Here is a 13,821-nt window from a genome sequence, read left to right on the forward strand (position 1 = left end):
AAGTTCCGGAACCAAGAGGTTATGTTGCAGCTGTACAAAGCTCTGGTGCGACCGCACTTGGAGTATTGTGTACAGTTCTGGTCACCGCATTATAAGAAGGATGTGGAAGTTTTGGAAAGGGTGCAGAGGAGATTAACCAGGATGCTGCCTGGTATGGAGGGAAGGTCTTATGAGGAAAGGCTGACGGACTTGAGACTGTTTTCGTTAGAGAGAAGGTTGAGAGGTGACTTAATTGAGACATATAAAATAATCAGAGGGTTAGATAGGGTGGATAGGGAGAGCCCTTTTCCTAGGACGGTGACGGCGAGCACGAGGGGGCATAGCTTTAAATTGAGGGGTGAAAGATTTAGGGCAGATGTCAGAGGTAGTTTCTTTACTCAGAGAGTAGTAAGGGAATGGAACACTTTGCCTGCAACGGTAGTAGATTTGCCAACTTTAGGTACATTTAAGTCGTCATTGGATGAGCATATGGACGTACATGGAATAGTGTAGGTTAGATGGGCTTGAGATCGGTATGACAGGTCGGCACAACATCGAGGGCCGAAGGGCCTGTACCGTGCTGTTATGTTCTATGTTCTATAAAAATCCTGTGAGTGACTTTTGCTTTCAGAGGACTACATAGCAGCACAAAAAAAACATTACAGGGAACATTGCATTCTAGGTGTGGTTTGACCAGTGCCTTCCATAGCATAGCTTTCGCAAGACTTTCCTACTTTTATTCTCCATTCTCTTTGAAATAAAGGCCAATCCATCCATTTGCCTTCCCTATTACCAACTAAATTTGGATGCTAGCCTTTTATGATTCATGCACAAAGACTCCCAAATCCCTCTGTATTTCAGTCTCTCTCTCTCTCTATCCACTATATTAATATTCAGCTCCTTTATTCCTCCTGCCAAATGGCAAAATCTCACATATTGCCACATTTTCACCCACTTAATCTGTCTATACCTTTCTGAAAACTCATGTCATCGTCTATTTGCCTTCCTCACCTAGCTTGGTCCAAGACATTAGTATTTACTGTGGATCCAGCACTGATCTGTAAGGCACTCCACATATGACAGGTCATCTGAAAATGCCTCCTTTCTCACATTCTATCTATTTTTTGTTAGCCAATCCTTTATGCATGTTAAATACTATCCTTTGTTGACAAATGCTGTAGTCAGAATTACAAAGTACAATTATTTGAACTTAACAAACAGACACAAATGTAGATTAGAAACAAAGACACGAATCGTACAGTACTTCCAAGTTTCTTCCAGCATTCTACTGGCTCATTTTTCTTATCCAAAAGGCACAATTCATAAATTAAGTGACCTTGGAAAATTAACATATTGAACTTAAGAGTTCTCCTCTTCCTTCTCCACTGGACAAGTTTTAAAACATAGAACAGTACAGCACAGTACAGGCACTTTGGCCCAAGACGTTGTGCCGAAATTTTACCCTAAACCTAATGTCTATCTAATCTACGCCCCTACCTTATATTGTCACCCATATGCCTACCTAATAGTCGCTTAAATGCCCTGAATAAGGCCAACTCCACTACCCTCTCCAGCAATGTATTCCACGCCCCAAACCTACCTCTGACGTCTCCCCTGTATCTACCTCCACTCACTTTAAAACTATGCCCCCTCGTAATAGCTATCTCCACCCCAGGAAAAAGTCTCTGGCTGTCCACTATCTATACCTCTGATCATTTTGTACACCTCTATCAAGTCACCTCTCCTCTTCCGTCATTCTAAAGAGAAAAGCCCTAGCGCTCTCAACCTTTCCTTGTAAGGCCTTCCTTCCATTCCAGGCAACATCCTGGTAAATCTCCTCTGTACCTTTTCCAAAGCTCCACATCTTTCCTGTAATGAGGTGACCAGAACTGGACACAATACTCCAGATGTGGCTGAACCAGGCTTTTGTATAGCTGGAGCATAACGTCATGGCTCTTGAACTCAATCCGTCTACTGAGATGTGGCCTAACACTATTAATGAAAGCTAACACACCACACAACTTCTTAACAATTCTACCCACATGGGCAGCAGCTTTCAGGGTACTGTGGACATGAATCCCAAGATCCCTCTACTCCTCCACACTACCAAGAATCTTTCCGTTAACCCTGTATTCCGCTTTCAAATTTGTCCTTCCAAAATGAATCACCTCACACGTTTCAGGGTTAAATTCCATCTGCCACTTCTCAGCCCAGCTCTGCATCCTATCAATGTCCCCTTGTAACTTAGAACAGCTGTCCGCACTATCCACAACTCGACCCACCTTCATACTGTCCGTTAACTTACTAATCCAACCTTCCGCTCCTTCATCCATTTCATTGACAAAAATCACAAACAGCCGAGGATCCAGAACAGATCCTTGTGGTACACAAGGGTGGCACGGTGGCTCAGTGCTTAGCACTACCAGCCTCACAGCGCCAGGGACCCAGGTTCAATTCCAGCCTCAGGTGACTGTCTGTGTGGAATTTGCACATACTCCCTGTGTCTGCATGGGTTTCCTCCGGGTGCTCCGGTTTCCTCCCACAGTCCAAAGATGTGCAGACTAGGTGGATTGGCCATTCTAAATTGCCCATAGTGTTCAGGGGTGTGTGGATTATAGGGGATGGGTCTGGGTGGGATGTTTCAAGGGATGGTGTGGACTGGTTGGGCCGAAGGGCCTGTTTTCACACTGTAGGGAATCTAATCTAATTACCACTTGTAACTGATCACTATGTTGAATATCTCCTTCCACTACCACCCACGTCTTCTAAGGATCAGCCAATTCTGAATCCAATCTGCCACATTTCCCCCAATCCCATGCCTCCTCACTTTCTGCATGGGCCTACCACAGGGAACCTCATCAAACACCTTACTTAAATCCATGTATATCACATCCACTGCTCTCCCTTCATCCATGTGTTTGGTCACCTCTTCAAAGAATTCAATGGCGTTTGTGAGGTATGATCAATCCCTCACAAATCCATGCTGACTATCATGAATCAAACTGTGCCTATCCAAGTGATCATAACCCCTATCTCTCAGAGCCCTTTCCAACACTGAAGTAAGACTTATTTTTCCTTACGAGTTGAATGCTGGATATTTGGCCCTGTAAATGAATAACAGTAGACGCACAAAGCACACAAAAATGTAGATTCATAGAATCCCTACAGTGCAGTTAGAGGCCATTTGGCCCAGCAAGTCTGCAGTTACATCCTGAACAGCATCCCGCCTAGATACAGCAGCCTACCCTATCCCAGTAGCCCAACATTCAGAATGACTAGCCCACTTAGCCTGCACATCTTCAGACACAGCGGATGCGACACAAAGATGTGTGGTACAGATTGAACATGATGTGGCTAGTGAAAAAAACTGGCTCAAGTTGGAATGAACAGCTTACTTCAGGGCATAGGTTTAATGTGGTTTAAAAATAAGGAGAGTGTTTAAAGGAGATGTGCGAGGCAAGTTTACTTTTAACGTAGAGGGCAGGAGGTGTCTGGAATGCATTGCCAGAGGTAGAAGATGTAGATATGATAGTAACATTTAAAGGCATTTAGACAGACACATTAATAGGCAGGGAATAAAGGGATACGGACCACAGGCAGGCAGAAAGGACTAGTTTATAATGGTATCATGGTCAGCACAGACATGATGGGGTGAATGTCCTGGTCTACGTCCTGCTATTATTGCCATAAGGCAGCATGCCTCTTCTGCTGAAATCTTTAAGTCTGCTCAGCCCATTACCTTGTTTCCATGTAGTGCAATAAGTCATCTGGTGTCAAACACTTCTCTTGTCGATACAGATTGTAAGTGAGGAAATGAAATTTTATTTGGTAAATTCTGAACTTCTCCAGCCTGCTTTGAACCTGGAAGGAATCCTTTACCTCAATTTTGTGTAAAACCTGAAATGTATATAAAATGAAACTTTCAATTCCACAATTAAAGAAATAAGTTGCAAAATAACAAATTTGAATCTTTGTAATAAAGTTCTGAAGCTTCATATAGCAGATGTTAAATTAGTTTGACTTATAGAACATAGAACAGTACAGCACCGAACAGGCCCTTCAGCCCACAATGTTGTGCCGACCATTGATCCTCATGTATGCACCCTCAAATTTCTGTGACCATATGCATGTCCAGCAGTCTCTTAAATGACCCCAACGACCTTGCTTCCACAACTGCTGCTGGCAATGCATTCCATGCTCTCACAACTCTCTGTGTGAAGAACCCGCCTCTGACATTCCCTCTATACTTTCCACCAACCAGCTTAAAACTATGACCCCTTGCGTTAGCCATTTCTGCCCTGGGAAATAGTCTCTGGCTATCAACTCTATCTATGCCTCTCATTATCTTGTATACCTCAATTAGGTCCCCTCTCCTCCTCCTTTTCTCCAATGAAAAGAGTCCGAGCTCAGTCAACCTCTCTTCATAAGATAAGCTCTCCAGTCCAGGCAGCATCCTGGTAAACCTCCTCTGAACCCTCTCCAAAGCATCCACATCTTTCCTATAATAGGGCAACCAGAACTGGACGCAGTATTCCAAATGCGGTCTAACCAAAGTTTTATAGAGCTGCAACAAGATCTCACGACTCTTAAACTCAATCCCCCTGCTAATGAAAGCCAAAACACCATATGCTTTCTTAACAACCCTGTCCACTTGGGTGGCCATTTTAAGGGATCTATGTATCTGCACACCAAGATCCCTCTGTTCCTCCACGCTGCCAAGAATCCTATCCTTAATCCTGTACTCAGCTTTCAAATTCGACCTTCCAAAATGCATCACCTCGCATTTATCCAGGTTGAACTCCATCTGCCACCTCTCAGCCCATCTCTGCATCCTGTCAATGTCCCACCGCAGCCTACAACAGCCCTCTATACTGTCAACGACACCTTCAACCTTTGTGTCATCTGCAAACTTGCTGACCCATCCTTCAATCCCCTCATCCAAGTCATTATTAAAAATTACAAACAGTAGAGGCCCAAGGACAGAGCCCTGTGGAACTCCACTCACCACTGACTTCCAGGCAGAATATTTTCCTTCTACTACCACTCGCTGTCTTCTGTTGGCCAGCCAATTCTGTATCCAGACAGCTAAGTTCCCCTGTATCCCATTCCTCCTGATCTTCTGAATGAGCCTACCATGGGGAACCTTATCAAATGCCTTGCTGAAGTCCATATACACCACATCCACAGCTCGACCCTCATCAACTTTTCTAGTCACATCCTCAAAGAACTCGATAAGGTTTGTGAGGCATGACCTGCCCCTCACAAAGCCGTGTTGACTGCATTTAATCAAGCCATGCTCTTCCAGATGGTCATAAATCCTATCCCTCAGAATCCTTTCTAACACCTTGCAGCCAACAGATGTGAGACTTACTGGTCTGTAATTGCCGGGGATTTCCCTATTTCCTTTCTTGAAGAGAGGAATTACATTTGCCTCTCTCCAGTCCTCAGGTACGACTCCAGTGGAGAGCGAGGATGCAAAGATCTTCGCAAGTGGCAAAGCAATTGCATTTCTCGCTTCCCAAAGCAGCCGAGAACAAATCTGGTCTGGGCCTGGCGACTTGTCAATCTTAATGTTTGACAACATTTTCAGCACATCAGCTTCCTCTATCTCTATCCATTCCAGCATGCACACCTGCTCTTCAAAGGTTTCATTCACTACAAAGTTTGTTTCTTTCATAAAGACAGAAGCAAAAAACTCATTTAGGGCTTCCCCTACCTCCTCAGACTCCACACACAAGTTCCCTATGCTATCCCTGATCTGCTCGACTCTTTCTTGAACCATTCTCTTATTCCTCATATAGTGTAAAATGCCTTTGTGTTCTCCCTAATCCGTTCTGCCAAGCCTTTCTCGTGCCCCCTCCTGGCTCTCCTCAGACCATTTTTGAGCTTTGCATACAGGGAATGGCAGCAGAAGACAGAATAAAAGAAACAAAATCAGAAAGAGGATAGATGACTAGGCTCTCTTATCTAGAATGTAAACAAATGAGAGATAATCTCACTGAAACTTACAAAGTTTTTTAAATAGCTACATAAGGTGATTGCAGAAAGAAGGCTTCCCCAGCTCAGTAATCTAAAAATCAAGGGCCAGTCTTGGGATAAGTCTGCTGGGGGCAGAGACGGGGAAATTCTTCACTTGGAAAGTAATGATTTCTCTATCCTGGAGGACTTTGGAACGTACTCTCTGATCAAGTTTCAAGGAAGTGATCCATAGATTTCTAGGTATACAAGATAATGAGAGGCATAGATAGAGTTGATAGCCAGAGACTATTTCCCAGGGCAGAAATTCAGAAATGTTGCGGAGGCATCATTTGCAATTTCAGCACTTTTAAGAACATGGAATTGTGGAGCTATAGTAAAGTCTGTTTTGTCACCACGCTATACTCAAAATGCTTGCAAATCCCTTCAGTTAGATTTTACAGATGCAATGAATACATGTCCCACTTGTGTTTTCACCATGAGCAGGATAAGTCTTCTCACATCACTTTCTTGTGCATGTTCACTTCAACACCGTTGCAAAGCTACTATACATGTTAGCACAAGCCGTTTATAAAACAGTAGTTTAATTGTTGTTATCCCATCACGGGAAGAATGTTGAAGCAACATCATTGTTTTTGCCCTTTGTAGAACATGGCACTCTATGCCAAAACGATCAATAACTAATCTTTAGTAACAACAGCAAAATACAGGAAATGTTGGGTAACAAAGGCAAAAAAGGAACTGCTATTTTGAAACACCGAATAATGAGGAGACGATCTAAAAAAAATTTGCCAAGTTAAAAGAAATATAATCTCACCGCTTTCCTCATCAGCAAAGGCTGACCTGTTGAAACAGTTTTTACTTCTTTCACCAACTCAACTTGGCCCTGTGAAGTAAGGCATTTGAAGGCATGAGGATCTACCTACACTACACGGGCTGCAGCAGTTCAAGAGGGCAACTCACTATCACATTCTCAAGGGCAACCAGGGACATGCAATAAATGCTGGCCTAGTGAGCAACATCCAGGTCTCATGAGGGAATAAATAAAAATAAAATGTCAGATTAATTTGCTGTGGTGCTCACATTGGTCCAAGTCCATATGCCTGCTTTCTTGTTGGGGCAAATACCGTATAGTTTGTAAGAAATGCATATATATGGCAGGACATGCAGGTAAACCTAAAAACGCCACACCCACCAACCTCAAAACTCCCACAAAACAATATCTCCCCCTCCACTGGAATTCACCTACAGCTGCTTTCACAGATTTAAAAATGCTTTGGAAATGGGTTCAATCTTCATTAGTAGCAGAAATGGCCCAAAACTTAATTTTGGCATTAAAATGTAGCCAGGCTGAATGCTGGGAAGGGAATTGATTGTAATCATGTAGGCTTATGAAAATAAATTATTCTTTCTTTGAACCATGATGTGGAGTTCTGGTGTTGGACCAAAGTGGACAAAATCAGAAGTCACACAGCTTCACCTGATGTACGATCAGTGCTCCAAAAGCTTGTGATTTCAAACAAACTTGCAGGTCTATAACCTGGTGTGGTGTGACTTCTGACTTTGTCCACCCCAGTCCACAGTGGCACCTACACACCATGGCTTCATCAATACCACAAACTGTCAGCTGAAAGTGGAAAGAATCTTCAAGAAGATCGCACATATTGATGCAGACATCAGGTTCCTGCAGAGATTCGGACAGAGAGATGCAAGACAGCAGGTGAAGGAGCAGTGATTTCAGATAAAGTTGTTGGGCTATAAGCTGGTTTCTTGTAACTTCTGACTTCTTTGAGCCAAATGAGAAGTCACCTAGTCTACAAAAAAAGCAGGTAGTTCCTTGAAGGCAACTGGATAATATCTTTCCTTAGTCAGACTTGATAGCTGTTACCCCATTGTGAGCAAAGCCTTGAAGTTCGGAAGTAAGTATTGTCAGTCTAGGTGAGGGTGCTTCTTCGATGTGGAGGTCAAATATACTGAGCAGTCCAGGTAAAAGAAGGATATAAAGGACTAGATATTTCCTAAGCAGGCATAACACAGATTGCTCAACATAATTGGTCTAATTTCTTTTAAAATTAGAGATACTTAATAGCATTTCTGAACGTAAAATTCATTATCAGTTCTTACTTTAGTGCTAGCTTGTTTGGTGTTAATTTGTCCAGGTAGTGTTGATCAATATTCTTGCCACATAGAGTCCTTGGGTATACTTAAAGCTGAGATAGATTCTTTACCAGTTGGGGAATCTAAGGTTATGGGGATAGGGTAGAAGAGTAGATGTAAGGAGCGTCGGATCAAGCATGATCTTACTGAATGGCTGAGCAGGCTAACAAGGCCCAACGGTCTAGTCCAGCTCCTGTTTCTTATGGTCTTATGGACATTAGCGACTTATGGCAGCCCATTCTTCTATGGATGCAGTTTCAGACTGTCTGGAACAATTCATGACTATGCCAAAAATAGGTAGAAAATCCTGCTGGAGAAATGATCCTTAGCTTTAAAAATCTGAAACCTAGTTACCATTAAAATAAGTACAGGAAGCGCCCATTAAAGTAAGTGAAATCTATTTTAACTTTTTCTTGCTCAATAGAAGAGTCTCATGATTAGTTGCTATGTCTCAAAATGTTCAATGACAGAACGCGACTTAGAAAGTGTGTGGGACACCATCACGCAGTTCTATTCTATTCCTCTAATTCTGATTAATTTCTATGAGGCTATTACAAGATTTACTATATCCTTTCCATATACTCTACATTGAGATGAATATGGTAACCTGAATGCCGCAGGTTTCATCTGCATTGAAATTCTAAACAACTAATATTTGGTAACAGAGTGTACGGACAGGAGTAAGCCATTAAATGCCTTCCCAGCCTCCTCCAACATTTCAAATGATTGAAATAAAACAAATAACTGCATGTGCTAGGAGATTCTTTAGAAGGATCACTGTACTCGAAACGTTAACTTTATTTTCTCTCCACAGATGCTGCCAGACCAGCTGATTTCTTCAGTAATTTCTGTTTCTTTGTGTTTTGCGAGATTATGGCTAGCTGGGGTCTCAAACTCCACTTTCCTGCTTGCCCTCTGTAACCCACAAATCCCTTGTCTATGGAAAATCTAATTCATCCTTGAATTAATTCAGTGACCAAGCCTCAACTGCTTTCTGGTGAAGACAATACCACAGACTAACTACACACAGAAAATCTCACCTCATGTTCATGTAAAAAGCATGATCTTTTAATCTAAAACTGTGTTTCTTATTTCTAGTTTTTCCAATAAAAGGAAGCATCTTTTAGGGATCCACCCTGTCAAGTTCCCTCAAGATGTTAAATGTTTCAATGAGATCAAGTCTCATTTTCCCAAATTCCGATCGGTAAAGAAAAAAAAAATCAACGTGCTCACCCTATCTTCGTTAGATAAGCTCTTAGGCTATAAAACCATTAGATATTGAAGCAGAAATTAGGCCATTCAACCCATTGAGTCCTTTCTGCCATTCAATCATGGCTGATAAGTTCCTCAACCCCATTCTCCGACTTTTCCCCCATAACCCTTGAACCCCTCGATAATCAAAAACCAATCTACCTCTATCTTAAAGATACTCAATGACCTGGCCTCCACAGCCTTCTGTGGCAGTGAAATCCATAATTCGCCACTCTCTGGCTGAAGTTTCTCCTTCTCTCTGTTTTAAAAGGTCTTCCCTTTACTTGAAGGCTGTGGCCTAATCTCTCTTACCAACGGAAACACCTTCCCAACATTCACTCTGTCCAGGCCATTCAGTATTCTATAAGTTTCAATTAGATTCCCCCTCATCCTTCTAAACTCCGAGTATAGACATGGAATCCTCAAACATTCCTCGTGTGTTAAGCTTTTCATTTCTGGGACCATTCTCTGATCGTCCTCTGAACCCACTCCAGGGCCAGTACATCTTACCTGAGATATGGGGCCCAAAATTACACACAATACGCCAAATGTGGCCTGACCAGAGCCTTATAGAGCTTCAGAAGTACATCCCTGCTTTTATATTCAAGTCCTCTCAAAATAAATGCAACTCTTTGATTGACCAAAGTCAACATGCCAAACAATCAGCAATCCCTTTTTTCATACAGCATAACATGTTGCTCCCTTGCAAATATGTTGATGAATGCAAGATGAAAAGCTCTGGCAGTACATCTTATTTTTCGGCCATCTTCGTACACCTAAGATGCTTCAGAGGAGTACTATAAAACAAGTTTGAACATTGAGCCACATAAACAGGTATTAGGTCAGTTGGTCAAAGAGTCACAGTTTAAGGAGTGTCTTAAAGAAGGAAAGTCGGGTAGAATAGGGTTTAAGAAAGGAAATTCCAGAGCTATGGCCTCGATAACTGAAGGGAATGATAAAAACTTAGGTTGCTGAAGACACCACAATTAGATCACCAACTAACAACCTCCAAAATGTTTGTTGCGGCCACTTACAGTGCAACTTCCAGCATGTCAGATATCAGATGTGGAAATAAATACAAAGTTCAGTCATAACCAAGTCAATCAGCAAATATAATTAAAATAAATCAATCAAACTGAAAGACCAATTACAGGATTAAAACAAATTGGCAGCCAAAAAGTCACCGCATTCCCTTTAAAAATACAAATTCCCAGCAAGCTTTGATGGCATTTGTACAGAACTTTTTGACATCTTGCATTACGGAATGTGACAAGAAACTGGCCTAATGCCTGCTCATTTGAATGTATGATTTCTAATTCCACTCAACCCATGGCACACAGTCAAACATGTAATCAGCTGCAGATTTTAATGTTAATATTTAGTGTGAGAAATACATCAGTCTACAAACTAAAAGTTGTATCTTTTGGACATTTTATATATAGGTGCAGAAAAGAATACAAGTAGTATACCTACTTCTGACAAACACACCCTTGTGAGCTGCTTTTTCAGTTTTTTAACCTTCTTCAATGCTTTCTTTGTGTTCAACACAGGAATGCTCATCATTGGAGTTTTAATGTTAGCACTCGCCACCATGAGAATTTCACGCAACCTTTGTGAAAAGAAAAACTAGATAGATTACATTGTGTTAAGTCTTGCATAACAGTACTGTACTTGGTTTACTGGGTGTATTACTACATATACATGAAGAGAGGAATAAAACATGCCTTCTTTGTCATTTAGCCTCAACCACCCTACACCTGATCCCAAACCTTTGCCTTCTCCTTTCTCCATACCATCCCTCTCATTTCTATAGGTAGAATAACCTATAGGTTGTTAACTAATAGAAACAACATTTCTACCATCCTTCAGTTCTGAACAGTATCATTCAACTCAAAACGCTAATTTTGTTTCCATGTCACAGATTGCCAGACCAGCCAAGCATTTAGAGAACAGTCTGTATAAGTTTCTCGTACCTGGGGATACCCAATGTGACGTTCATCTCTCCTCTGCCAGCAAAATGGAAAGTGTTCAGTGTCATCTGTGTTGATGGCTCTCCGATACTTTGCGCAGCAAGGAGCCCAACAGCCTCTCCTGGCTCACATAGAGCACGTTGCCACTTGAGACACAAAAGCTCCTTTAAACTAACGAAAGGAAGAGCAAGGTCCAATCAAGTTTTTAAACTGACTATAATCCAAGTGAAATTTCCTCATCTTGTGCTTAGAGCTACTAGATCAATAGGAAGGTGCAATATTTGGCAAGTCTGCCTAATTGGCCCCATATTTTCAACGGGGTCATCAAACGAGCGGCAAAATCCACCATTTTAGTTTATGTATAAAGTATGATTTAACCAGAGGTGCTGTATAAATTCAAGAAAATAGTGTGGATCTTGATGAGTGCATTAGCTGCCATGTTTCCTAGATTTCAGAAAATTACTGTTGACTGTAAAAGTCTGTGTGACATCTGAGAACATAGAACATAGAACATTACAGCACAGTACAGGCCCTTTGGCCCTCGATGTTGTGCCGACCTGTCATACCGATCTCAAGCCCATCTAACCTACACTATTCCATGTACGTCCATATGCTCATCCAATGACGACTTAAATGTACCTAAAGTTGGCAAATCTACTACCGTTGCAGGCAAAGTGTTCCATTCCCTTACTACTCTCTGAGTAAAGAAATTACCTCTGACATCTGTCCTATATCTTCCACCCCTCAATTTAAAGCTATGCCCCCTCGTGCTCGCCGTCACCGTCCTCGGAAAAAGGCTCTCCCTATCCACCCTATCTAACCCTCTGATTATTTTATATGTTTCAATCAAGTCACCTCTCAACCTTCTTCTCTCTAATGAAAACAGCCTCAAGTCCCTCAGCCTTTCCTTGTAAGACCTTCCCTCCATACCAGGCAACATCCTAGTAAATCTCCTCTGCACCCTTTCCAAAGCTTCCACATCCTTCTTATAATGCGGTGACCAGAACTGTAGGCAATACTCCAAGTGCAGGCGCACCAGAGTTTTGTACAGCTTCACCATAACCTCTTGGTTCCGGAACTCGATCCCTCTATTAATAAAAGCTAAAACACTGTGTCTTCTTAACAGCCCTGTCAACCTGGCTGGCAACTTTCAAGGATCTGTGTACATGGACACTGAGATCTCTCTGCTCATCTACACTACCAAGAATCTTACCATTAGCCCTGCACCTTGCCTTCCGGTAACTCCTACCAAAGTGCATCACCTCACACTTGTCTGCATTAAACTCCATTTGCCACCTCTCAGCGCAGCTCTGCAGCTTATCTATGTAAGGCTGCAGAACGCGTCAGAAAAGTGCAATGTTTTATTTTCGTCAGCTCTCCAATACATATAAAAGTTGCATATTTACAGGTCTCGTGGTCACAAACATTTCTCACCAGGCACTGATTGTTCTGTTACATTTTCACAAATTCAGCATCTTTTGGTCTCTGCAATTTACAACTCTGCTAATAGCGAAAATGGATGGAATCAGCAATGACTGTGATAACTTGTAAGGGCAAACAGCCTGGCTTGCGTGTAACTGGGTATTGCGACTTGTTTCAAGAGAAACTAAGTGGGGTGGAGCAATAATTTTGTCTATGTATTTATGGATGGGCACATAAACACACAAACATCAAGTCCCACCACTGCTGTCTCGAAGTCTGCAGACCACAGCAACTAATAAGATACTGTGGGTTCAAATGATAAGTAAATTAGGTGATAAACAGCCCTTTCATAGTGCGGTTATTAGTAGAAAGTGGCATAGGCAGTCAGCAGTGCATGTTTCAAGGATATAAACAGAGATAACATACAAAGCTTCAAGCCTTACCAAATATTCAAAGGGAAAAGAAGTAAACAACTACCCAAAAAGAAAATAAACAAAAACAAGCTTAGATAGCGATAACTCTGGAGAACAAACATCATAAAAGTGGCCACCTTAGTTTCTGGAACCCAGTAATTTAAGATTTCTTTTAGAGGGCTCTGGTCATGTTTACTATTCATAATACTTAAGCTAGTTTGAGAGTCTGATATGTATTAGTAGCTGCTTGTTAATCGGTTGTAGCCAGAATAAAGGATTATTGAATAAACTGTGTCAGAGATAATAGGAACTGCAGATGCTGAAGAATCCGAGATAACAAAGTGTGGAGCTGGATGAACACAGCAGGCCAAGCAGCACCTTAGGAGCAGGAAAGCTGACTTTTCGGGCCTAGACACTTCACTCGAAACATCAGCTTTCCTGCTCCTAGGCTTGCTGTGTTCATCCAGCTCTACACCTTGTTGTATTGAATAAACTGAAATGTCTAAGTGATCATGTTAGTTGAGGTACAACAGTTAACAGTGAAAATGGACTGCACTGCCAGTGAAATTGAATTGCACTACCAGTGAAGCTGGTCTGAGCCAGGAGGAGGAAGGCAGCAGTGGTGATAACGTCATTGGACTAACAATCAAGAA

General features: G+C 41.9%; 1 protein-coding gene across 2 annotated transcripts in view; it reads right to left on the minus strand.

Annotated features, from left to right (window-relative positions):
• The window catches only part of polr1a (RNA polymerase I subunit A), a 132,284-nt gene that overhangs the window by 36,235 nt on the left and 82,228 nt on the right, over positions 1 to 13,821 (minus strand). For both annotated transcript variants that reach the window (XM_059650164.1, XM_059650156.1), the window contains exons 25-27: positions 11,337 to 11,504; positions 10,837 to 10,972; positions 3,719 to 3,876 (exon numbers count right to left, since the gene is read on the minus strand). In XM_059650164.1, the coding sequence (XP_059506147.1) occupies positions 3,719 to 3,876; positions 10,837 to 10,972; positions 11,337 to 11,504 (462 nt within the window). The remainder of the gene's footprint in view (positions 1 to 3,718; positions 3,877 to 10,836; positions 10,973 to 11,336; positions 11,505 to 13,821) is intronic.

This window comes from Stegostoma tigrinum, chromosome 1, assembly GCF_030684315.1.
Source record: "Stegostoma tigrinum isolate sSteTig4 chromosome 1, sSteTig4.hap1, whole genome shotgun sequence".
Taxonomy (NCBI): domain Eukaryota; kingdom Metazoa; phylum Chordata; class Chondrichthyes; order Orectolobiformes; family Stegostomatidae; genus Stegostoma; species Stegostoma tigrinum.